This window comes from Procambarus clarkii, chromosome 10, assembly GCF_040958095.1.
Source record: "Procambarus clarkii isolate CNS0578487 chromosome 10, FALCON_Pclarkii_2.0, whole genome shotgun sequence".
Classification (NCBI taxonomy): domain Eukaryota; kingdom Metazoa; phylum Arthropoda; class Malacostraca; order Decapoda; family Cambaridae; genus Procambarus; species Procambarus clarkii.
In genome coordinates this window covers 47,295,965-47,323,161 of record NC_091159.1, presented here as the reverse complement: position 1 = coordinate 47,323,161, position 27,197 = coordinate 47,295,965, and the positions used below count along the sequence as shown (strand labels likewise).

The 27,197-nt window shown below is 38.5% G+C and overlaps 1 protein-coding gene across 9 annotated transcripts in view; it reads left to right on the top strand.

Moving 5' to 3' along the window:
- Positions 1–27,197, top strand: part of NSD (Nuclear receptor binding SET domain protein) — a 53,716-nt gene that overhangs the window by 13,623 nt on the left and 12,896 nt on the right. For all 9 annotated transcript variants that reach the window (XM_069322022.1, XM_069322019.1, XM_069322020.1 and 6 more), the window contains 6 exons: positions 277–436; positions 3,225–3,379; positions 11,005–11,150; positions 13,095–14,013; positions 16,205–16,328; positions 18,576–18,703. In XM_069322022.1, the coding sequence (XP_069178123.1) occupies positions 277–436; positions 3,225–3,379; positions 11,005–11,150; positions 13,095–14,013; positions 16,205–16,328; positions 18,576–18,703 (1,632 nt within the window). The remainder of the gene's footprint in view (positions 1–276; positions 437–3,224; positions 3,380–11,004; positions 11,151–13,094; positions 14,014–16,204; positions 16,329–18,575; positions 18,704–27,197) is intronic.

Sequence of the window (27,197 nt, the reverse complement as noted above, 5' to 3'; positions counted from 1 at the left end):
AGCAGAAAAATTGACAGATGCTGCTGACACCACCAATTTTCATGGTATGATAGAGGCAGGTGAGGCAGCTCACCCCTGCGCCATGCACACACCCACACATGCTACCTCCCTCCACTCATTATCATTTGCTGAGACAGTCCTTTTATCTGTTTTACATTTTTGGATCCAAGAATTTTAGTTTTCTATAAATGGGGTGTCAATATGTATAAGTATTAAATTCGTTTAGTGCCCTGTTTCTGAAATATATGTAATACATTTTTTTCCCCATTTCCTCAGGAGCTAGCCCTCTCTGGTGTGGATATGCGTCTCTATGAACAAAAGAACCCATGTAAGCATCTAGTTGGTGATCTTGTTTGGGTCAACATTCGGGGAAGTCCTCTCTGGCCTGCAATGATATCTTATGATCCTGTCCTTGGCCAGTTTAGTAAACTATCATGTGAGTACTATTATAGAATTTGTAAGTATTTTGATGCAATCTACAGTAATTTCCATCTCCCCTTCATCTCTCCCAACCTCCCTGATACCCTTCTCATTCCCCTTGCCGTCCTTCTCATCCCCCCCTGCCGTCCTTCTCGTCCCCCCCCCCTGCCGTCCTTCTCGTCCCCCCCCCCTGCCGTCCTTCTCGTCCCCCCCCTGCCGTCCTTCTCGTCCCCCCCCTGCCGTCCTTCTCGTCCCCCCCCCTGCCGTCCTTCTCGTCCCCCCCCCTGCCGTCCTTCTCGTCCCCCCCCTGCCGTCCTTCTCGTCCCCCCCCTGCCGTCCTTCTCGTCCCCCCCCTGCCGTCCTTCTCGTCCCCCCCTGCCGTCCTTCTCGTCCCCCCCTGCCGTCCTTCTCGTCCCCCCCTGCCGTCCTTCTCGTCCCCCCCTGCCGTCCTTCTCGTCCCCCCCTGCCGTCCTCCTCGTCCCCCCCTGCCGTCCTCCTCGTCCCCCCCTGCCGTCCTCCTCGTCCCCCCCTGCCGTCCTCCTCGTCCCCCCCTGCCGTCCTCCTCGTCCCCCCCTGCCGTCCTCCTCGTCCCCCCCTGCCGTCCTCCTCGTCCCCCCCTGCCGTCCTCCTCGTCCCCCCTGCCGTCCTCCTCGTCCCCCCTGCCGTCCTCCTCGTCCCCCCTGCCGTCCTTCTCGTCCCCCCTGCCGTCCTTCTCGTCCCCCCCCCCCTGCCGTCCTTCTCGTCCCCCCCCCCCTGCCGTCCTTCTCGTCCCCCCCCCCCCTGCCGTCCTTCTCGTCCCCCCCTGCCGTCCTTCTTGTCCCCCCCTGCCGTCCTCCTCGTCCCCCCCTGCCGTCCTCCTCGTCCCCCCCTGCCGTTCTCCTCGTCCCCCCCTGCCGTCCTCCTCGTCCCCCCCTGCCGTCGTCCTCGTCCCCCCCTGCCGTCCTCCTCGTCCCCCCCTGCCGTCCTCCTCGTCCCCCCCTGCCGTCCTCCTCGTCCCCCCTGCCGTCCTCCTCGTCCCCCCTGCCGTCCTCCTCGTCCCCCCTGCCGTCCTTCTCGTCCCCCCTGCCGTCCTTCTCGTCCCCCCCCCCCTGCCGTCCTTCTCGTCCCCCCCCCCCTGCCGTCCTTCTCGTCCCCCCCCCCCCCCCCCCTGCCGTCCTTCTCGTCCCCCCCTGCCGTCCTTCTCGTCCCCCCCCTGCCGTCCTTCTCGTCCCCCACTGCCGTCCTTCTCGTCCCCCCCTGCCGTCCTTCTCGTCCCCCCCTGCCGTCCTTCTCGTCCCCCCTACCGTCCTAGTGTGATAGTTATATAATAAAATGTGTGAATCATCGCTATACTCAAAAGTATGGTGTTCATATTAGTGGTTCAATTATTTTGTTCATAAAACAATAAACAAATAGTTTTGCAGTTATTACACTATACTGTATACACACACATTATATATACGTATCTATATGTTTTGTTCACCACAACTGCACAACTAAGCTTGATATAGTTAGTTCAGGCACTAAGAGACCACTACACTCACAGTCAGCTGGTGGCTGCCTCCCTCACTCATTCAAGTTCAGGCGCACTAAATTTCTCCCCCAACAATACTGTTTGGGGTGTTATTACACTATATACACATTATATATAAGTATCTACATGTTGTATGCACCGTAACTGTACACCTAAGCTTGTAGGGTGCATAGTGGCCACCCTCTACACTGCTAGACAAGTCATGCAGGCGACTCCACCTCCATCACCCAAATGGCTCCTCCCAACATAATCCTTTTGCTGTTATTACACTTAATACGCACATTATATACAAGTATCTACATTTGTGTTCACCATAGAGAACCACTTGAGCTGGTATGTTGAATACAGACAATAACAGGTGACAATAACAGTCAGTAAACGACGTAATACTGAATATTATTTCTGCAAAAAACTAAGAAAAAATCAATCACATTGAAATAATTAGGTAATAATATCTTTGTGGTAACTCCCACCTGTCAGCTTTGGTGACGCTGACCGCTCTGTCAACGCCCATATTTTGCCAGACTTCCACAGCCTATTGCGCCCAAAATATGTCACCAACGATTTATTTTTTATTTTTCCCGTGCTCAGGGAACACAAATTAAAATTTTTAGATGAAAAAATTAATTTTTTTTTTCTTGAGCACGGGTGTAAATCTCCTCAGGACCCCTTAGCAGCTTAAGGGTTAATTATTAGCACAACATTGTTACTCCACAATTCCATTTTCTGCTTGTCAAATGATTTAGTAAATATTAAAGCTAAGAACTTGCTAAGCTTATCTTTATATTTTTTTTTTTACGTTCCCATCAAAGACTTTCTGGTCCCGGGGACTTGTTGGCTTTAATTTATCTTTGTTCATAATTTTGTTTTCCTGTTCTTATTTCTTTTTTAACCATTCTTGATAGCTTGATTTATTGTTTTTCTACATTTCCCCTCCCCATTTTGAGTTAGCCTGAATTCATTGAAGTGGACTGTATATTCTTAACCACTGTGCTGCGCAGAGTACCTTGAGGTGCTCCGAGAGTTGTGCTATTTTTTTAATTGGGCTATACTGTATTTAAATTTTTTTTTCATCACTTTGTGTTTTGAAATGAAAATGGTTGAGTTTGGAAACTTTTTAACATTAATTTTACCTTAACATTTATAAAAACAAAAATGTCCTTAAGAATTGCACTATGAGGTTTTTGCCGAAACCAGGTGCGCAGTGCGGTGGTTAAGGTATTAAACATAAAATTGCATGAATTATGAATGATCTCTTGAGATTTCATAACCATAAATGGTTTCTCAACAGTGATGCAAGTTTGGCACAAGATTCGCAGTACACGAATGTACCATGTGCAGTTCTTCAGTGACAATGCTTTGACTTATTGGATTGCCCCTGGCAATGTTCTGCCATTTGAAGGCTTTGTGAAGCTTAAAGAATTCCTCACAGAGCAAAAATCTAAGGTAAATATTTAATATGTTACATTTAGCTCTATGATATTCTGATTTATTCTGAACAAATTACAAATTTCTCTATGGTAGCAAGAGTGATTTGAAAATTCACTAGGAGTGTTATCATCATGTACTGGGTGGCTGTGTAATGTGATCTAGCAGCCTTCACCATGCCTTATTGTGTACTATATTCTTCCGTGTATATATTATTTTATTATAATATATTATTATTATATTTAAGTTGTGTGTGGTTGTCCCCGGAGGACTTCCAGTCCTCCCCTAGGAGGTTCTGCAGGGGCTCTTAGCAAGGCTACCAGCCTGCTGCAGGAGTAGTTCCAGGGGTGGCCCTTCAGATTCTTATCCTCGTGCATGACAAGGTCTTTAAGGTCATTACCTCAAGGTTAAGGTTATTATTGTGCCTTTACAACCTGCTGCTCCGGGTAAATGGGACTCCACAGCCTGGGAAGGTAGTTCATCTAGGGAAAGGAAGCTGTACTGCTCCCTCTTTTAAATGTTGACAATGCTGTAGTGCACAAAAAGAAATTGTTCTAAAATGTGTTTTTTGTTTCACATTGTTAATTAGCATCCAAAAAACATGAAAATCCAAGTAAACATTAGCTCTACCTCCTGTGGTTTTGCTTTAGTGGCTAAAGCTGTATTTGTGTTTACAAATAAAACTCCTTTGAGGAGTTGTATTTGTAAACAAATTAGAATTGAAATCTGGGTAGAATTGAGGTGAGGTGCCGCATGGGAGTAATTTTGTTAGATTACTGTATTTTCGTTAAAATCCAAAATTACTGCACACTATGAATCGGATGGACATGTAATAGCCCAATAAAAATCTTCCAGATAGACCACCCAAAATGTCAACTTCTTTGTATATGCCAATATACTAGGCTTAATCAGTGAGAAACAAGGTTCTCTTCATAAATGGCCTTGATATAGAGTAACATGTAATGTTTGGAGAAGTCACTGAAACTCGTACTTGAGATTACCCAATTTACCTGAAGGCCACTAACCCTAGTATCCTCGATGAGCACAGGAAGCTGGCAGCTTGTCGAAGGTCCCCTCCCCTTGCTCCCCCATTTGCATTGATCTTTTCCAAGTACATTATATTTTAAAAATCGACTCAGTTTTGGCAGCTACGGGTTTGACTGGTAAGTGGTTTCATGGGCTAATAACCCTGTGGATGAAAAAGCATCTGTTCTCATTTCTGCATTGCGTCTTGTTGAGCTTGAAACTGTTGCTCCTTGTTTGTGTTACAACAAACTTGTAACTTGTCTGTATTTGTCATCTGACCAGACGAAAATGACAATGAACATCCTCTAACTTGTTCAGCATTTTAAAAGTTTCAATAAGATCCTCCCTGTCATGACTGGTTTACAATGTTGTTAGCCCTGGGGCCTTCAAGCGTTCTTGATATGAGAGTTGATTTAGCACTGGAATGATTTTTGTTGCCCGATGTTGCATTTTCTCCAGAGCAACTATATCCTTCTGAAGATGAAGTCTCTATGCTTGGATACAGTAATCAAAATGGAGGCACGTCAGAGATTAATGCAATTGAATCACTACCTTTTTTTCCTTGAAGTCAAAGGTACACTTGATTATTCCAAGTGTTTGGTTAGTTTTTTACTGCTGCCCCAACCTGCTGTGCAACTTTCATTGAGTGGTGGATTTTGACTTTCAAGGTCCTTTTCTTCATCAATCTGCTATAATGTAATTTTATTAATTTGGTAATTGTGGCATGGGTTCTTATGCCCCACATGAAGGATTGCATTTGTCAATATTAAAAAGCATTTGCCAGTCATCTGACCATTTGTGGAGTTCCTGCAAATCTCTTTGTAAGGCTTTAACATCATCATATTTCCCACCTTACCATAAATCTTTGTGTTGTCTGCAAATTTGATGATGTGGTTTGTAATATTCTCATCTATGTCATTGATGTATATGGCAAAAAGGGTTGGCCCCAAAATGTGAACCCCTGTGGTATGCCACTTACCACATTTCTCCCATCAGATTCATTCTCATAGCACCTCTTTTTTTTTTTTTTTTACCATTGTTTTGTCCATTCTAGTATTCTTCCATTTATTCCATGTGCCTGTAATTTATCAGTTCCCACGAGAAAGGGAACCACTGGTCGAAAGGCTTTTTTTCATATAGAGTGGAGCTGTGGTGCAGTATTGTCATTTCATTGTGTTTTGCGTTGTTCCTGCTGTTCCTCTGGTGTAATATTGCTGCCATTTTCACAATGACAATCAAAACAAAACGGGAAGCAATATGAGTTCAAGCGAAGAGAACATGATCCGCGCCGCACCACACAATCGCACCACTACACGCTCCTCACGTGTTGCTGCGCTGTTCGGGCACTGGCAGGCACTTTCCTTGCACATGGATCAGTGCCATTTAAGGCTGTGAAAGAGGAGGCAGTGGTTGGCACTGCCATCAATAAAGTTCCTAATATGTATTTGTTTTGTAAACCCCAGCTCCCAAATATTATGCATACCATACTCATAAATGGTGCCATCATAACACAGGTGCCAATATGTGATACAGCCATGCCAGTAAAGCCAATGTATTGAAATCAATGCTGAAAACTGTTATATAATTAAAATTTATGTATATATGTATTTATTCATATGTAAATATATGGAATTCACTTTTTTTTTGTGTTCCAAGAGGTATTGACCTAATTATTGTTGAACTTCAATTTCAATTATTTTTTTAAACAAAATTACAACCTTAAAATTTGATAGAGCTACTAATTACCAGTCGATTCGCATCTTTTTCACGTATTGTTTGAAGCTTCCTTCAGTCTAAAAGTTGTCTGCACATTTTTCCAATAAATGCAAAACTTTTGGAGTTACAGATTTTTAAATAAATATGATAGCATATTCCATATTAACTATTTTCTGATTTAGGACTTCTATCTTACTAGTGTTCAGAAAATAGTTAATACGGAATATGCTATCATATTCAATGAAACATGCACAAAAGAAAACCTGCTGCCAGTATACAGCAAAAATTTTAATTGTCTATATTTGGTATGTAATTGGAAGGGTTCGTTGATTTTTTTTGTTTACGACAGACTATACTTGATAGAAGTATTCCCTGTACACAACATGAACATTATGTTATTCTGATAACATACTGAAAAGAAAAGAAATTCTGAATATTTGTGGTCGATGACATTTTTTTACAACTGCAAAAAAAGTTAAAATGATGAACATTTAGACAAAGTTAGAGTATATAATAAGTAGATCAAGCCCCCCCCCCCCCCCCAAAAAAAAAAAAAACATTAAAAAAATTAAAATCCATGCATAAGAGCACCTGCCCCCTTAAATGTTCTTAGGACGTGTTAGGTAGTCACAATGAGTTTGTACATAATTTCTGGCTGCTTTGCAAATTACCTGAATTCCAGTAGTTTCTTTTATACAATATTATAGTTCAATCATGTGTGCATATTTTCATTGAGAAACTCTTTGATTTATGTGATATTGAAATGTTTATAAAATGGAAGATAAAACAGTATCATGACAGGTAATCAAACTGGAAATAACCAAACAGGTTAAGGGATTTTGAATTTTGTGAAGATATTTTGCATTACCAACAAAAACTCCCAATGTGATCTTCACAACAATGAAGAAATTATGAGGGACCTTACTACATTGGCACCCCTATTGGTTGGATTCTCAGGCTACTGTATTTGGCATAAATTTCCAGTTCTTCTACTTTGAAGCAGACCATGTGCAGTTAATGGGTCTTAATCACTATTATCTGTGAAGTCTCGGTGCAATTCAGCTGTAGATGATGGATATTTATATAAACTAAAATAACTTGTTGGTTTTTATATATTCTGGTACCAGTATGCAGTACATTTGTATAAAATACTAGTAATGGTTGTATAGTAAATTTAATTTCAACATTAAAGGAAACATTAACCAAGACAAAAAAAATAGCAAAAAGTGGACTGACTTACAAAAAGAATGTATAAGGCAGCACAAAAGGATAAGAATAGCCTAAATGCTCAAATGGGTACAAGTATTTGAACAAAGATAAAATTTCAACAATGAAAGATTACAGAAATAAAGAAAATGCTAATGTTCTACCAGACAAAAGAAATACAAATTGAACCAAAAGCCCTACAAAGTAGGGAAAACAAAAAATCCAAAATAATTCATATTTGCAAAAGAAGCAAAAAAATACCACTAGTATTGGACATATAATTACAATAAGAGGGTAATACACAAATGGTGACAGGAATGAGTGCTATCTTGAAAGAAGCAGTATAAAGCTATGTTTTTCTCCAATACACATTAAAGTTTATAATTGTGATTAATTCTTCATTAACAAAATAAAAAATTTAGGTAATGTAATGGATATTATCACAAAGAGCAGACTTGTATATTATTTTTTTTTAACATACTGTACCTATGTACTTGGTCCTGGGTTACATAGCCTTCCCAGTTTAGTGCCTTCTTTTGATAATTATTTACTTAGTCCTGGGTTCTGATTCCTGGAACGTAATCGCTATGAAAAATGCAGTCGGTAACACTAGTGCTAAGTGTAACATAAAGAAATAGTTTGGGTTTCGGCGAGGTACCAGAAGCATTTAATTCGACAGATAGAGCGAGTGTCACATTACTAAAATCCTTCACACGATGGTTAGGATTTTAATCTTCAGTTTTATTTACATAAATGAACTACACAAGCCAAGCAATAATGCATATGTATACAATGAAAGGCATTTTATAAACATGATCATGGCGTGATAGCTTCAGTGGTAAAAATAGGTGTTATTGCAGTCTTCTCTAGGCAGATGGAATGCCTGTCACAAAATTAAAGTAAAAAAAAAGTTGAACTGCAAGTTGTCTTCACTGTGAGGTTAATTGTAAGAGAAAACATACAACAAAAATTTAAAAATACTTTAATAGAAATCTTTAAAACAAATTACAAAATAAAAATGTTATTAAACTTGGCTTTATACAGAGTGCAAATTAAACAAGATAAACAGACAATTAAATTTACGTTACGTTAATACTAGAAAATATGGTGCAGGAATACTGAGAGCTAGGCTGACTAAATTCGTTATCACACCGAGATGTGTTAAAGGGGTCTATTCAGTTGAGCACGCAGGAGTAATATAATTTGTAGTGGGCTAGACAGCCCTATATATATATATATATACACAATGTCAGCCGGGTAGATGGTGCTGGTGACTACTTTAACTATTAACCGGCTCTTAAACTGGTTGTTTCGGGTGGCGTGAGCTCCCGGGGCGTCGCCAGGTGTGAGGTGGGGTGACGGGCAGTGGTGAAGGGGGGGAGACTGGTAGTACTGTCTAGACGTTTGGAAGTTGTTGTTGTTGCTGCAGTACTTGAATATATAGATGTGGTAATGGGTAGAATAGGTGATAATGGAGCAGGCCGAATCTCTTGCTAAAGATTTTACCATGACATAGCCTTTAAATGTTAAAAAAAAAAAGCTATTTATGTTTGTTACAAACTGGTCACAAAGGGTATAAGTAAGATAAGCTCACTATCTTTGCCCCATTACTCTTAACATGTATCAGACAATACACATGTACAATCCATATATACAAACCAACTAACAGCAGCTTCATGGGATCCTTTATAGATGTAAAAATTGGCTTGAAAATCACTTTCGTATAAGACATTGGGCAACAGATAACTAGTGAAAAAATGCAACTGCTGTACATAGACATGTTAGAATCTCATAAAATGAAAATACAGTATGTAAAGGCTATATCATACGAAATTTAGCATCTGAAAAAAAAAAAAAAAAAAAAAAAAAAAAAAAAAAAAAAACCTGGGTAGGTTATGAAAACCTTCAAATCAAGGCAGGCAAAATATCTGAAATGCAAGAAATAGAAAATATGTACTGTACACTTGACAGTAAAGCATCTAAATTACTGAGACTGTTTTAAAACAATATGAATATGCACTGAAATGGAGACAGAGATGTCGCATTATACATACATGCAGGAGGCATGAAGGTCTGGTTCCAATTATAAGGAAAAAAAAAATTGCATGAGCAATAGCTATTGTTTGAAATGCAGAATATACCAGTGAATAGCATAGGCAGACAGAGCAGTTGACTGCTATGGATTCTTGTGACCCTTAGCTTTTCAACCACTTAATATTAAATATAGTTAAATATTTAATTATATTAGTATACAGGTGTATATATATATACAGTATACTAAAATTAAATATAGTAACCACTCAATTTAATGACCTATAAGGGACTATACCCGACTCCCCCAACCAGGACACAGTAGTTGCTAAATCTGAAGTTGTTGAATGTCGATAACACTTGGTTATTTTTGGGCCCGCAAAATACTTTCTTAATGAAACTTATTGTGTTTATTGTGAAACACACATTCAACACAAGGAATTAAAGCAAAGAAAATAAAGGTGCCCCAAAAATATTAATGTTATCTTTCGCAAAGAGACTGGTAGGCGGAACAAGGTAAGCGAGAAGGTGGAGAAGGCCATAACCGTCGGTAGTTTAAAAGCGTTATATGACATACTGGGAAGACAGATGCCACGAGCATAGCCTCATAACGTAACTACACTTGGGTAATTAAACATGCATTCACATTTTGCCAACTAATTACACCCATTGTAATTTTACCGGCCATGTTATGGGGGTCTAACAATTATGAGAGGTGGGCACACGTCATTCTGAGCCTTGTGTCATTCAGATTTAGGTAGGTGCTATGATTCCATGTGTTTTCTGATCTTACTTTTTAGCACCTCAAACATTTTAATGATATGTGATGTTAGTGCTATTAGTCTGTAATATTTTGTGTCTGATTTATTACCTCCTTTGTGAAGTGGCACAATTTGTACAGTTTATATGTTTTAGATAACACCAGTGTTGACTCTGTCTCCAAGTACCGTACTGTACTGTAATGTTTAGGGCCTGCAATAGTGGGATTTTTGCAATTTGTGATGAATATAAATTCCAGAAATCTGGGCAGGGTGCAAAGTGCATGGGTGTGCTATAAGAAATTACAAAACATTTTGAGATAAATTACCAAAAATGGGGCAGCTGTTTGGTAAACTGAAAATGCAGAAATGCAAATCAGCCAGAATTGTTATCCTGACTTTAGAAGGTACTGTACAGGTTCAGACCAACTGCATCTAGGTGACTAACCTGTACTGTACAGTATTAAGGATATCTTGTCAAAATTTTGATTATCTTACCACATACTGTACATACATACTGTACATACATACTGTACATACATACTGTACATACATACTGTACATACATACTGTACATACATACATACATACATACATACATAAATAATTGTATATACTGTATAGATATCTCTGAAATTTGACACAGTAGATTCTCAGCTTTGTGACCATCTTGTGGTGTTACTTTAGAATTAGTAATATATTTCTATTGTACTGAACAGTTGCAGCAACCTGGGCATGTGGAGTTGTGCTAATATTCCAGGGTACGGGTTGTACTAATATTCCAGGGTAGCAGGATTATTATAACTTGTGTACATCATCTGTTTCCCACACACGAAAATTATTTAATAGTCCCAATATTATTTGTATCATGAAATATTGTACCTTATGTAGTTCTTTTGTTTCCAGCTGAAAACCTTGAAGAGTAATGAGAAAGCACAGACAGAGAGCCTGCTGAAAACATTAGGGTATATGAACAAGATATCTGCAGGACACAAGTATGAACGGTGGATTAAGGCTATTGAGGAAGCAAAAGCTGCTTCACTAATGGATAGGTGAGTACTTAATCATCAACTGAAAACTGCTTACTTGCACTTGATCTTGGCAATATCTAGTGGCTTTCTGAAATTAATGAGGTGTTACATGCATGTGGCTTATTTCATTCCTGTACATGTGTACTTTTTATAGTGGGGCAAATGAGGCCTTATAATCTATCATCTGCTACAATCTAGTATTTAATTTTTAGCTTATTATTTTTTGTTAGCTCCTATTGCTAATAAATTTAGCTCCCTTTGAAGATTTTAATTTAGGCATCACTGCTTCTCAGTCTTGCTAGAGCTTCTGTGGTGTGGACATGTGGTGCAAGGGACTGGTACAGTACTCGCCTAGTTGTGTTTGCGAGGTTGAGCTTTGGGTCTATGGTCCCGTCTCTCAACTGTCAATCGACTGGTGTACTGATTCTTGAGCCTATTAGGCTCTATCATATCTACATTTGAAACTGTGTATGGAGTCTGCCTCCACCACATTACTGCCTAATGCATTCCATTTGTTAATTACTAACACTGAATAAAATCTTTCTAATGTCTCTGTGGCTCATTTGGGTACTAAGTTTCCACCTGTGTCCCCTTGTTTGCCTACCACCCATGCTAAATAGTTTGTCTTTGTTCACCCTGTCAGTTCCTCTGAGAATTTTGTAGGTGGTGATCATGTCTCCTATTACTCTTCTGCATCTGTGCATGTAGTGATAACTTGATAAAGTGTGAAGCAACGGATAAGAATTACACACACAGTGCTGCAATTCATTTATTTTTAAAGGCCACAGCAGCACCAGAAAATAGTTAAGGCAGGTGCTACCGTGGATGATAGACAAACTGCCGTATGCGAATAAGAGTTATCTGGAGTCGAGTTGATTTCGGGGCTTTTTTTAGTGTCCCCGCGGCCCGGTCCTTGACCAGGCCTCCACCCCCAGGAAGCAGCCCGTGACAGCTGACTAACTCCCAGGTACCTATTTACTGCTAGGTAACAAGGGCATAGGGTGAAAGAAACTGCCCATCATTTCTCGCTGGTTCCCGGGATCGAACCCGGGACAACGGGATCACAAGTCCAGTGTGCTGTCCGCTCGGCCGACCAGCTCCCGTGAGTGAGCAAATAATATGTGACAGCTGTAGAGAAAATAATTGGTGTTGAAGAAATGCAAGGAAGTGTTTACTTAAAATATGGATTATCAACAGTAGAAATGTGCTGAGCTAAATTGAGCAAATAAGACAGAACTTGTTAAGAGATTCCAAAATATAGCCGGTAAAGATAGTTTTCTTTAAACAGTAAGCCCAACCACTTGGGCTGGACGGTAAAGCAACTGTCTCGCTTCATGCAGGTCGGCGTTCAATCCCGACTGTCCAAGTACCATTTCTCCCCCCCCCCCCCCCATCCCAAATCCTTATCCTGACCCCTTCTAAGTGCTATATAGTCGTAATGGCTTGGCACATTCCCTCTCGTAAACAGTAAGTGCTAGAATCACTACTACTATGATAACTACATCATTACCACCACCAGCCTTTTTTTGCTGTTACCAATCTCATTTCATCCACCCTATGTCTGTACAATATTGTGCTCATCATTCCACATCTTTGTGTTCTGTGAGATATCATGGCCTGGGGGATACCTCAGTTGGTCAATTATGATCAAAACATACCTGTTTAAGTGTCATTATTTCTCACAGTGCCACCTTCCTTTAACCCCGTCTCCCTCGTACACACTTTCCAGCTCTGCTTATAGCATTTTGTATTATTTCCACCATTGCTGTACAGTACTTCACTGTTCTCTGCATTTTATGGAAAGTGTTTTAATATAAACGTATTATTATAATGCATTATTGAGTACCTTCCACCTTATTATGCAGAGATCCATTTCTTTATTTGGTTTTGTTTAGAGTTCTGTGATAGGTACAGTGTGTTATTGTGTGCATTGATATGTAAACATTTTATTTTGGTCTTTTTCAGATATGAAAGAATACAGAAGTATGCCTTGCAAAACTCTGAAATTAAGGCTCAAAATGAAAAGAAAATTGTTGACAAACTTTCCCACAAAAATCTTTCTATGGTTAAATTCAGGAATCCTGCTGTTGAGGATAAACCAGAGAAGAGGAAAAGAGGACGTCCAAGAAAAATCCGTCCAGAGGACCTGCCTGTTACAAAATCTCTGAAGTCAAATGGTGACTCGACAGACGGGGAGTTTTCTGGTTTTGATGAGAATTCTTCATTTGAGGATAAGAAGAAAAAGGCTGACTTAGTGGCTAAGCTGAGTAAGGAAGGTGACTTTGCTGTGTATGCTGAAAATCATTTAGAAAATTTTATGCTAGAAAACCCAGACACGTGTGAAGAAACTGCTCGAAACAAATTAAGATGGAAATGGAAGATGTCAAGTTCAGCGACAGAAAAATACAAATCGAAGCTTACGTATGAAAATAAATTGATATCAAAAGACTGTGATATGAATATGCTGAAGCGTAAGCTTGGTAGTCCTATAGAGAAATATGAGGAATGTGATGAAAATGATGCATTGTCTATAAAACGTCAAAGAACAGAGGATGAAGTAGATGGTATACGTGGTGTTTACAAAGTAGTTCGTAATGAGAAAGTGTGTTACCGGTGTGAAGGTGTGAGTGTAAAGGCTGGAGCTGATATGATTCGCTGTAAAGGACTCTGTTGTGGTGTTTTTCACCTCTCGTGCTTAGGTTTAAGTTCAATGCCAAAAAGGGATTTTAAATGTGAAGAATGTCAAACTGGACAGCATGCATGTTTCCACTGCAAGATAGTTGGTGGTATAATGCAGAGATGCACTGTACCTTTCTGTGGCAGGTTCTATCATGAGGAATGCTTGCAAAACTGGCCTCAAGTCTCCAAACAGCGGCAACAGGAGGTATGTTTGTGTGATTTTAATTTATTAGAATTTTATTGGTGTTTTGTTTTACATCATTTGGGGAGTAGAAGAACTCCCAGAACTCCATCAAGCAGGTATAAATTTTATAAGTTTTATTTGAAATGTCTTTTCCCCCTCATCAGCCTTTAGTTTTTTCTTCATCTGGAAATTCATCACCTCTGCAAAAATAATTATTGACAAGTCAGAGTAAGTTGCATGCATGAATCAAGCATTCTTGAAGTAAAAGTAGTTCAGGAAATCTTGTTAGATAACTTTTAATGATGCTGTGTAGGTTTAGCAACCTTCACAATCATTGTCGTTCTTAATGTGAGCCCTCTGCTTTTACACACATACCATAGCAATAATCTATTCTTTACAAATTGTATGGCCTGGACTAATTTCCTCGAATCTACTTGTTTGCTTCTCTGTTGGTAAACCCCTCCAAACCAAAACATGTTTCATCTGGATTGTAAACCATGCAAAGCAATTTTCAATTATAAAGTGTGGTTTTTAAAGTACAGTGTAATATACAGTTATATTTTGAGAATAAACCCTGTTTAGGACATGGGTTCACTTGCCAGTTCACCAAACACTAGTAATGGAACCTTAATAAGCTTCCAGAACGTCATAAATATCTAGGTGGTTTAAACAGGTAGGATGGACACTTACTAGTCACTAGGGTCAATTCATAAATGCTTTTTCTAAATAGTAAAATCCACTGTGTGTACTTAGTTTATAAATCAACTAACTTGAGGATGGGCTCCTGTATACACATTATACATAACTATCTATATTTGTATGCACCATACCAAACCACTAAGCAGTTCTGGTGGGCATTGTAATGAAATTTGAGCACAGCATAGTGCCACAAGCTACTCAACTGATGACACCACTTGACTTGGTAAAATTATGCCTCCCAATGTACTATGCTCAACACTAACTCTAGTCACAACAATGCTGTTATTAGAATATTGTTAACTAAATCATGAATATGAATAACTTTCCTCAAGTTTATTTTCTAAAGGAACATGAGGTTCCATTTCATGATGCATAGATGCATGATTCCATGATGGCATTTGTTTCCTGAAGATCTGGGGGAAGCAAATGTGAACTCCGTGTATGTGCAGGACTTGAATTTCCTGTGGTATTTTAAATCGTTCCTCATTGACTCGGGCAGTGGGATAAAAAATGGTGCGATTGTTACGGCCTCACTTGGCCAGTATCCGTTTTTTTTCAACTCAAACTTTTTATGGGGCCTCTTCTTACTTGATCCAACCCTTAGTCATAGGTAAGGTAAGAACTGGCAGTAATAGTCAATTCAGCAAGAATAGAGGTAAACAACACTAAACCCCACCATTACCACATGTACTTCTTAACTATATACACTTCTTACATAAAACATAATATCGCACGTGAAACGATGAAATGAAACCAACTAAGAATTAAAATATTCTATATCTGGTCTTTACAAGCAATGAAGACATAATCAGGGACGTTACGATCTCTGATACCACATACTTGGATCACAAGCTCATTAAAGTGCAATCTAACATCAATACTCATAATAGAGCGAGAGGGTTTATTCAGTAAATTCAATTTTAATAATAAAAGGATAGACTGGGGAAAAAATAAACAGGAAACTTACAAACATTCAATGGGAAACTTCTAAGTTTCTAACACTTTAGAACTTTCTAAAGTTAAATTTTTGAGTTGAGAGTTTCTTTAACTCTTCTAAGTTAAGTATGGATCCCAAACCTGCTCATAAAAATAACTCCACATGAAATCAGAAGGCATAGCAGGATGTGCAGAATACCCCTGTTGAAAAGCAGAGGTGCATTAGGTACTCTGAGAGAGAAAACTCTATCAACATCAGAGCCCAAAACTGTTCAACATGCTTCCACTACACTTAAGGGGCATAACTGGCCGACCCCTCACAGTGTTCATTACTTCGCTTTTTTTGTCTCTTCGGATACAACTGCCTGGCAATACATGTTGTCTATATTTTGTTGCAGTGTGGCTATTTCCTATACTCAAATTAATACTCTTTAGGTCCATGCCATTTTAGATCAGTCATCTGGAATTTTATACATGTGATGTTCTTGACTGATATTTGCCTTAACAGACAATAGAACAGTTACAGATAATGTAAAATAACCATTAACATGTAAATTCATTACCTGAATTGTTTCAGAGATTTGTTTGCCCTCGTCATGTTTGTCACATGTGTGCTGCCAATGCTGATGACATGGGTGACCCAGTTGCAAGAAATCCTCCATTCACTCGCTGTTTGAGATGTCCGACTACTTACCACACAGGTATGTATGTCAGTTGAATGCTCATTGTTCTTTTGAGTGTTGAGATGTGGCTGTGTCTGTGTCCACTCTCCACCATTTGATGGATGCACTCAGCTATATTTTTCCCTGAATTTTAGAAGTGTTTAATCTTTGCAAAATTTCTTCCTGCCTAAGATAAATAGTCTTTGAATTTGGGCTGACATTTGCTCAGGTCTCAAAGACAAGTGAGGGTTGTGTGGTTGTTTTATTGAATGTGGACCAGATGAGTCTGTAAGTGGTGTAAGTCTTTTAGGAATAGTTCAATGTGCTAGGTTTATGTAAAACAAAATGAAATGAGAATGAGACAATAAATGGATTAAATATTATAAGCATCGAAGTGAAAGAAAATGGGATTAAAGGCGGGGAGTGTGTGTGTATGTGCATCGTGTGATGATGCAAGTTAAAATGAAAAACTGTGTTTTTGGGGGTAGCTTAAAGAATGTAGCATTTTGTTGTAAGCTTCTTTCCAAATGTAACAAAAATAGATTAAAAAACAAATAATTCCATATACAGTAATGTACAGGTACTTGTATGGATATTTAGAATTTAAATTTAAATTCTGAATGATATCAGTTTCTGAAATTTTGATATAGTACACACAGAAATCACAAGAACGTGGTATATCAAATGAACAAATCCACAAGGGTCGAACCATGTCGTGGTACAGTTGACTAAGGACCATAGATGCTGGGAACATCCTGTGTGTGGGTTCGAACCCTCATCATGGCCCCTTTGGATTTGTTCATTTGATATAGTTTTATCTTAATTTTACCTTTTCTTTTCTAATATAAGTTCTTTTAAGTAAATTATGTTCTTTATATTTATTATTAATCATTATATCGGTGATAATGGTCAGTGTTCTGAACAGGGGACAAGGTATACGAAGGGTTTGGGTCAATCATATTGGCTGATGTGCTGTTTGTTCTCTTGCTGCTTCAGGACCTAATTACCTGTTTTGAAGGCTAGGTGTCTGAGCAAATATTACAGGATGTATACATTTTTTCTGATACATTTAGTAAAACTTAGTAGTGAAGTACATTTTTGTAATTGAAGTGCTTTCACTTTATCACATCCAAGTGTTAAAAGTACTTGTATTTAGTAACCTGGTTTAAGTTAAATACACGTCACAATTCGCCTATATATGTCAGATATTTATTGGCGTTGCAAATATTTTTAGATGATGTGGTATTTAGGTTGGTCGTAGAGTCTTACTTTCATTTTCAGCTACAATAAATATAGTCATGCTATCATATCTGTTTAGTCCACCCAGTTACAGATTTTGTCTAAATGAGTGCAGAATATCTTTTATGGTACAGTTTCTTAGCATAATCTTTGTATGCTTACATGGGTTCCCTCATCTTGGACAGCTCAAGGCTGCATGCTTTCGTTTTCTGTATCTTTCGAGTGTTTTGGCTTGAACCGCATGATGTATACATGCTCTTTGATTGCAGAAGGTCTTAGTGTTAATGAAGTTGGATTATTGTATTGATGTGAATGGATTTCCTCAGCAGCACCAGGTAGGTTATGAACCATAGATTCCGCCTACCATGTCTAGTCACCGATTGTCTCCAAACTTCTAACCTATTGATAGATGAATTTGTGATGTCAGTTACTGGATGCATGTATTGGTATTATATTTATATATGTCGTACCAGATTTTTTCACTTTTGCCTCTGCTTTAAATAATATCCAGCAATTTCTGACTTTGCTCATGTTTTGCACATCTCTTTTTGCTATTGGATAATTTAAATTATTAATTCCTTCTCAACCTGATTTTGTCTTGCATTGTACGGAAAAGTCAATTCTTCTATTTTATCAAAGATAGTTTACTGCAAATATTTTGCTGATGCTAAAGACTTCATTCCTCAAAGTTTCATGTCCATTATTTTTAGAGCATTTTTTCTTCCATAAAGACACTGTTCATGTATATACTGATGGCTATTGATCCTGATGCTCTACCAGATTTGGGCAGTCTTTCCTGGATGTTCTCTACCATAGCATCCATATTTACTAAAGAACTCTGCTATTCTCTGTTACATCAGCCTTCATCTGTTACTCAACGATCTCACTAGATTTGCTATACTATTCTCATAGCACCCTTGAAGCATTGCAACTCATACTCATTACACCAAACCCATTTTATAAGGTGTGCCTTCATGGGGGTACCTCGCTCGATCATTTTCATCTGAAATATGTAAAGTTGATAATTTTGTATTTTTTCTTCATTAGGTGAAGATTGTATAGCTGCAGGAACCGAGGAAGTATCCCAGAGTCACCATATATGTACCAAACATCTTAAAATACCCAAGAACGGCACCCACCATGTGAATGTTAATTGGTGCTTCTGCTGCTCGAAGGTTTGTGTACTTGTAACTAATAGTTTGCATTTACAATTACCCAGTGCTCTGTAGCTGATCATTTTCTTGATAACTTATGTTGTCAAATATTTTATATTACAAATCCTCATGCTCTGTTAAAAATTTATTGTCTAGATGCTGATAGTTTGGTAGTTTTAGTAGCTAGCATTCTTTTTTTTTGGTGGGGGGGGGGATAATATTCTGAAAATGGGCTAGACGTAGCATCAATGAACGACACTCATTATGTGTTAATGACTTCAACTGATTTTTGTTGGCACCTTACCTTCCTTGAGGGAGGGTAAACTCGTGTACAGTTTTGAACCACATTTTGATTGATAGCAGTGAAACGTGGTTTTAAGGTCAGATTGGAGATGAATTTCACTTGCTCTCACGAATTATTAAAGTTGCAATTGAAAACAGTGTGAGTCAACTGAAACGAATTATAAAGGGCAAAGCTGATTCATTGTAATGGGGTTTTTGGTCAACACTTTAGGTCCCACCAAACTTGTATGCAAAATTTTTGTGTGGTTTTGGAGGGCCTCAACCACTATTGCATGTGCAGGTTTGTTATTTACCCGGAGAGTATTATAGTGAGATATCATTATAGACACTGTGAAGCATATTTAGCTTGCTACAAATGCTGTATGCCATAAGCAACCATTGTCCAACACTGAATTAATAAAAAAATATATAAAATTATTCTACAATCGTTGAGTTTGCCTGTCAGATATGACGGGTGAGTCTCAAACTTATTTTGCCTGCGTTTCACTTTTGGAATAAATATTTGCGCACACCACATAGAATATTTAATTGATTAGAAATACGTAAAACAAAAAAAAATCCTTTTAGTACTTAATTCATGACTTGGAACACTGAAGTGCTTTATAATATGATTATGGAATGTCCAGTGTAAAACAGTACAGCTACATAAAAGCATGATTCATTCTCAAAATATACTTTTAAATAGGCTTTTTACGCATATAACCTTGAATAACTATTCGAGCAGTTACAGGTGTGAGGCTCTTTTATGCAGGTATTCTCATTTTTTTGGGGTCTGTTTTGAGACAAACTTTCATCTCCTTATGTACAAAGAAGTCTTTCTCTTTTCTGGTCTTTGTTGATAATAAAAATATCTGTATTATACTGTATATTTAAATGTTTCATCTAAAAGCTCTCAAAATGTACTCTAGAAAGGAGATGAGAGAGGTGTCAAATACATGAAAGGTACTGGAGGGTCAAGTCTCAAATTTGCACAGTATAATAACATCAAATTAAAGTGAATGATACACATGGTTGTTCAGTAGCCCCGCAGCAAGTGTAAGAAATATTGCCAGAGTAAAAGTGGAAGTGTTCAAGAAAAAACAGGATTTTTTTTTTTTTTTCCAAGAAGTGCCGGGCCAACCGGGTTGTAGTGGATATATGTGTACTTGTGGGCTACTCCAAGCAACAGCCTGTTGGACCAAGGTCCAGAGGTCAAGCTTGGCCCTGGGCCAGGCTTGGGGAGTACTACAACTCCCATAGCCTTACCCAGGTACTTGCCATCCTATTACTTAATCGTAATTGTTCTGGGCATGAATGAAATGCAATAAAGCATGGTGCAATGACTATAAAGTTTTACAATTCTGTGTAATCATGTTTTAAATCATAATATTTGTCATATTTGAATTTGTTTAAAAGGTTGCATGTCTGAACAGAAGTTTACATTTAAATTAGGTTGGCTGTTAAGACAGCTGTCTCAGCATTCTTGCTCAGTGACGGCTTGGGCTAACCATTTTCATAGAACTTAACATTTGTTCGATATTCTACAATTTGCACTGAACGTGAACTGTTGAGCTCATGCAGGGATTCAATAGAGTTAGTCAATTATTTATGTTGATGATGGGGGTGCTAACCTGGAGAGGGAGATCTAGCTCTTTATACCTCCTCCTAGCCTTTTATGGGTATGCTAATTTACTTTTCTTGGTGTTAAAATTTCCATCATATTTTTGCTTATACTACTATAATGCATTCAACTTGCTGAGCATCGTACAGGGTACGAGAATTACCTCACATCTCTACGACTCAATTGTGTATCCAGCTTCCATCGATGTCATTTGTCCTATCTTCCAATTGAAATATGCTACCCCTTATCTAAGTCTTATTTCCCCAAGTGTCTTGTAAGTAGTGATCACATGCCTTTTCTAAGGTTGTGAGGTTAAGGAACCTTAACTTACCTGAGCCCTCTCAATTCCCTCTCAATTTAATTGAGAGGGCTTTCCCAACTTTCTCTGGTTTTCATTTGTTCTTCTGGAGGTGTGGGTTTCATGCCGATACTCATCTAGTTGTGCTTCCCGTGGTTGAAAGTTGAGTTTTGTCTTTTGTCCAGCCTTAACTGTCAATCAACTGGTGTTTAGGTTTCTGAGCCTATTGGGCTCTGTATATAGATACCTATCTGTATGGTGTCTGCCTTCACCACAGCACATTGATCACTTCCTGATGCATTCCTTTTATTAACTAATCTGACATTGAAAATTTTCTGTCTTTGTGGCTATTTGGGCACTTAGTTCCCACCTGTGTCCCCTTGTTCATGTACCACCTATGCTAAATATTGCTGCATACTCGAGTAATGGTCACTCATAGTGCATGCGGACTTCAAATTCTCCTTATTTAGATTCTTGAATGTTATTCAAATGTTATCAACTTTCCATCTGCTTCTGACTTTATCCCACTTACATGGACTTCTGGGGTTAGGTTGGATTATTTCCACTCTCAGGTCACTTTTATCTGTTGGTTCTTGTAATTGCATTTCTCTCGGGTGTAATCATACCTATAGTTCTGCTATCTCCTTTCTCCATCTTTATTACCTCGCACTTATTTGGATTGATTTCTGGAAGCCGTTTATATGCCCACTCCTAAAGTTTGGCAGGGGTCTCTTGCAGCAAACTATACAGTCAATTTTTCTTTCCTCATTTAGTTTGTATTATCTGTAAATTTTGACATGTTTCAACTTGTACTTTTTGTATGTGTGTGTGAATTCTATGACATTCTGTAGTACATTGATATATGGTTTAGTTGTAAATTAGGCAGTGAGCTACAAAATATGATAAGGACCATCCTCATTTGTCCAAAAACTTTGACATATTGCTAAGCAAGAGTGTTTGAGTATGAGGGAAGTGGGGGTGAAGAAGCTGGTGAGCCATACCAACACTCCACATTTCAATCCAAAATATAAGCTATACGAAATGGGCTCCAGCTGATAATAGACAAATTATCAGATGGGCCCATTTTTCTTCTAACTTTGCTTTAACACCCGTCAACTACTTGTTACACAATACCTACTGGTGTATCTAAATTCTCAATTGTAGTTGAGCAAAAGACTGAGTAGATTCTGGCACATTACACTTTACATAGGCTGCATACAGCTGTATTTATACTAGATTGTCTATAAATCATAATATGTAGTGCAAGTGTTGCCCACTATAATATGTATGCTGTACATACCTGTGTAATTAATCAAGTTCAGAATATTGACTTTATCTAATATAGTAAATGATCCTTGTATGGTGTTACAGCTCGTACAGTGTCAACATGAACCTTTGTGTATCCATGCATAGTTATACCGTGATTTCTTGGGTAATTAAGATTTTTAACTGTTAAACATCATTTATACAATTAATTAATATTACTTCTTTGTGGTAAGATATACACCTAATTCGTGCCAGGCGTTACCAAACGGATCTCTCATTAATGTGATTGCAATTGGATATACTTTTCTTACATTATAATAGTCGCAAAATATACATAAATGTAACATTTAATTTTAGTGGACAATTCCTTGATACCAAATTCTCATCATATTTCAAGGTTTGAAGTATTGTGGGTAGCAGTTAAATGATGTTTAATTTATTATGATACTTATTATAATTATTAATAATGTTTTTACATTATATGCTGTTGGCTAGCTAGGCCTGTCACAGCAGTGTGGTAGTTACTTCCATACCAAGAATACATTGGTACTCATTCATTTACCCTCCGGAAGGGAGGATGAACAGCCTGCGTGAGGTGTGTGCCTGCTGCCCGCATCGGGGATTGAGCTCAGGCCTGTAGATTAGCAGTCAGCAACACTAACCATTGCACCACGAGGGCATGGATACTGAGAAATATCCAAGATAAGTCTGGAAGGTATACAGATGGCAGATGCTCTGAATAATACAAGGGGAAAATGTTGTGATTATAAAGTGTAGCCTAGCTTTTTGAAATGTGTAATTCACTCTACAGTATTTTGATATGTAGGAGCAAAATGGAAGTATTCAGTATTATACTAGGATTAATTGCCATGAGTTAAAGTATTGGAAATATTTGTGGATGTGGTTTTGTGATGGGTATCAAAAGATCTGTATGAAGTTGTGCAAGGTTATGAATGTTTGGGGGGTAGTGATTAAACAATGTTAGATGGTGAGAAATCGGGAATTAGGTCGATAATTCTCCTGGTTCGTATGTGATTGACCTAACTGAACTATGTATAATGTCCCCATTTGACTTTTGTATGTTAGTAAATCCATTATCTCTTGATCTTATACTGACATTTCGGACAGGTACATACATGGTACATCATATCGACAGGTACATCATATATGGGCATTTCTTTGTATTGATATTAGCATTTCATTGTTTATTTTTTGGTAATTAACACACACTCACTCATGCTCTCTTATACTTTTATTATCTCAATCATTCTCACTCATTCTCTCACTCTCTCACTCTCACTCACTCACTCACTCGCACTCTCACTTTCACTCACTCTCTGTCTCACTCACTCACTCACTCACTCTTTCTCTCACTCTCTCTCATAGGGTGCTTGGTGCCTGAGTGGACAGCACTCAGGACTCGCAATCCTGGGGACCGGGGATCGATCCCCGGCGATGGCTAAAAACAAATGGGCATAGTTTCTTTCACCCTGATGCCCCTGTTACCTAGCAGTAAATAGGTGCCTGGGAGTTACAGCTGTTATGGGCTGCTTCCTGGGTGTGTGTGTGAAAAAAATAGTAGTTAGTAACAGTTGATTGACAGTTAAGAGGCGGGCCGAAAGAGCAGAGCTCAACCCCCGCAAGCACAACTAGGTGAATATACACATACACACGAATCTGTAGACCAGATGATTGACAGTTGAAAGGCAGGACAAAAGAGCCAAAGCTCAACCCCCCCACAAGCACAACTAGGTGAGTACACAGCATATATTGTGCTAGCAGACTGAGTATGGAATTTGGGACCCCTTGAGTACCCCTATGCCCTTTGGACCCTTCCTACCTCTCAGACACCCCCTAGGTGGTCAGAACCTTTTCCCCCCCCTCCCCCCAGCTCCCCCCAGAGATCTCCCTAATTGCTTATACCCCTTCTGCACCCCCCCCTCCCCCCCGCCTTCCTCCTGGCTCCCAGATCCTCTCAGCCTCTTATCCACTTCCCTATTCCCAGGCACTTTCCACCTCACAACCACTTATAGGAGATAGGACTGCATCCATCTCTCACCTGCAGCTCACACAGAAAAAGACAGGTAGGCAGATGAGCTATATGAACTCTTGTTACCAGAGTTTCCAAGAAGAGTCTCAAGGTTTTGTACACCAATGCTGATGGGGTATCCAATAGAGGAGAGGAAATAAAAGAAAGTGTTAGTGAAGCAGATCCAGACATAATTGCAATAGTGGAAACTAAAATAAATTATATGATTTTAGATGCAATCTTCCCATGTGAATACCACGTGATAAGTCAAGAAATGACACAGACAGGAAGGGGGAGTGGCACTCCTCATAAAGTGGAAATAGAATTTTGAGGAACTAATGGAAACTCAAGCTTCATACTTGGGATTCTGACAGGTGATGGGAAAAGGATTTTGAACTTTATAATCTATCATCCCCCACCAAACAATAGAAGGCTCAGACAGGAATATAATGATAACAGCAAAACATGTATAAATGAACTGCATAGGGAAGCAACAACAACTCAATTATTGAGAGTGAAACTGTTGGTCATGGGGACCTAAATCATGGAGAGATCAATTGGGAATCAAGAAATCCCCATGTTGGGGAAAAAATGTGGGGAGCAAAATTAGTGGAAGTTATAAACAGGAATTTCCTAACACAACATGTGAAGGAAGATGCAAGGGAAAGAGCAGGGGATTCACCAAACCTATTAAACCTGATTTTCACCCAGAATGAGGAAGACATTACAAAAATTGAACATGAAATGCCACTAGGAAGGAGCCTGTGACCATTGTGTCCTGGTCTTTGACTTCATGATCTTGTTTATAATTGTGACCACAGGGCAAGAGGTCTGGGAAAGGATAGTGGACTATAAGAATGGAACTTAGAGGAAGATAAGAATATCTGGTAGAAGTTCAGTGGAAGGAAGAACTGAGAGGAAAAACAGTGCAAGATATGATGGACTTAGTCAAGTGGAAATGCAAAGAGGCCAAAGAGTTTTATACCAACAGTAAAAGAAAAAAGTAGGAGGTAATATAAAAACCCATGGTTTAATAGACAGTGAGAGGAAGCAAAAATGAGAAGCTGGAGGGAGTGGGGAAAGTACAGAGGACAGTAAGATTTATATGCAACAGATCTAGGAATGAATACATTAATATAAGGAGAGTATCGGAAAGGAATTATGAAAACATTATTGCAATGAAAGAGAAAAATTAACCTAAATTACTACATAGTGATATAAGAAGGAAAATGTCGGTGAACGACCAAGCGACAATACTAAGGAAAACAGAAGGGGCATATGCAGTAAGCGATAAGGAAATATGCAAGGTATTGGACGTCAATTTTCAAATTTCCAATTTCACAACCGAGCCTGAGCAGCTCCCATTGTTAGAAGAGTAAATCATTCAAGATGAGAGACTAATTGATATAGAAGTGAGAGCAGAGGGGGTAATGAGACGGCTAACAACACTGGATGAAACTAAAGCAGTTGGATCAGACAATGTATCATCGTGGATATTAAAAGAGGGAGCGCAGGCCCTCAGTGTGCCTCTAACAAAGATCTATAATGAGTCACTTATGAAGGGAGAGTTGCCCAGTTGCTTTAAGGGGGCCTCAGATTCCAATTTGCCCTAAAAATGCAACAAATGAAAACTCGTTCGATTTCAATCAAACTTTTTTGACAAGTTCTATATGAAAAGTGTTTCATCTGGTCCAAGTTTCAGCGTTGTAGCATAAATAGGAAGGGAGAAAAAAAATATTGAAGTAGTTGTGAAAATTATGCCAAAATGGTCAAAATCGATTATCAATCAAAAGTGTCAACTGAAATCATAGCTATGACTCTTTGCTATCACAATAGCATATATTAAACAAATATTATAATTAGTTTAATTGAAAAAAAAAATTAAGAATTTTTTTTTTTTTTTTTTGGCAATTTGCATCAAACTTACACACCTGACTGTACGTAAGCCTATCTGTAAGGATGCCAATTTTGGAGAAAATTGGTTGATGTCAACCTCAGCCACAGATTTTAGAACCTTAGACTATTCATTTTTTTTTTTTTTTCAATTGACACAAACGTTTACAAAACTGATTCATTTTTTATTCAATTTAAATGAAACTTACACAGTATATGTGGAGGGCATGTCTCTACATTGGAGAGTTTTCATTTTTCTTTAAGTTCATTTATTGATTTTATAATAGCAATACACATGCCATATTTGCAACAAAAATTTTGGGGAACTTTGAACATTTGTATTAGGAAAACTAAAGATGTTTTCGAAATTCTATATGTCAAGGTCCTTTATTATATGCTAATGTGTCAGAAAAGTGTCACAGAATAATTATATCTGAAACGTGTGTTCTGAAGTGTGGACTTGAAAATGTGTAAAGAAACGTTGAAAAAAACAAAACAAAAAAAATCTCCCTTTCTATTTACGCTGCAGTACTGAAACTTGGGACAATTAAAGCACTTTTCATATACAACTAGTCAAATAATATTAGTTGACATTGAACAACTTTGACCTGACAACCTGAGGCCCCCTTAAGATGACAAATGTGGTACCAATTTTCAAAGAAAGGAGATAGACACGTTATTACAGACCAATATCATTGACAACCATTCCCGTAAAGTACTGTACTTGAAAAAATAATCAGGTTGATTGGTTACACACTTAAGAGAACATTAGGTATGTAAACAAATGCCAGGAGTCATTGTTTTAAACAACTGATGGCTAGAAAGGCGGGATCCAAGAGCCAATGCTCACTCTTGCAGGCACAAATAGGTGAGTACACACACACTCACTCACACTTATAAAAGTCTATTAATCATATGTCAAACTCTTAACTGTTTTGTCTGAAAGTACCTGGTACACATCCCTCTTCTTCACTTGCTGCTCAAGCGTAACTGGAGCTGGTTTTTCTTATGAACTGTGATGTGGATCTAGCAATATAGCCTTCTTAAATTTTGCATAATTGAGTGTTAGAATCTTTTGACCCTTGCCACTAACCAGTTAATGAACAATCTCAAGGTTTTGTAATAT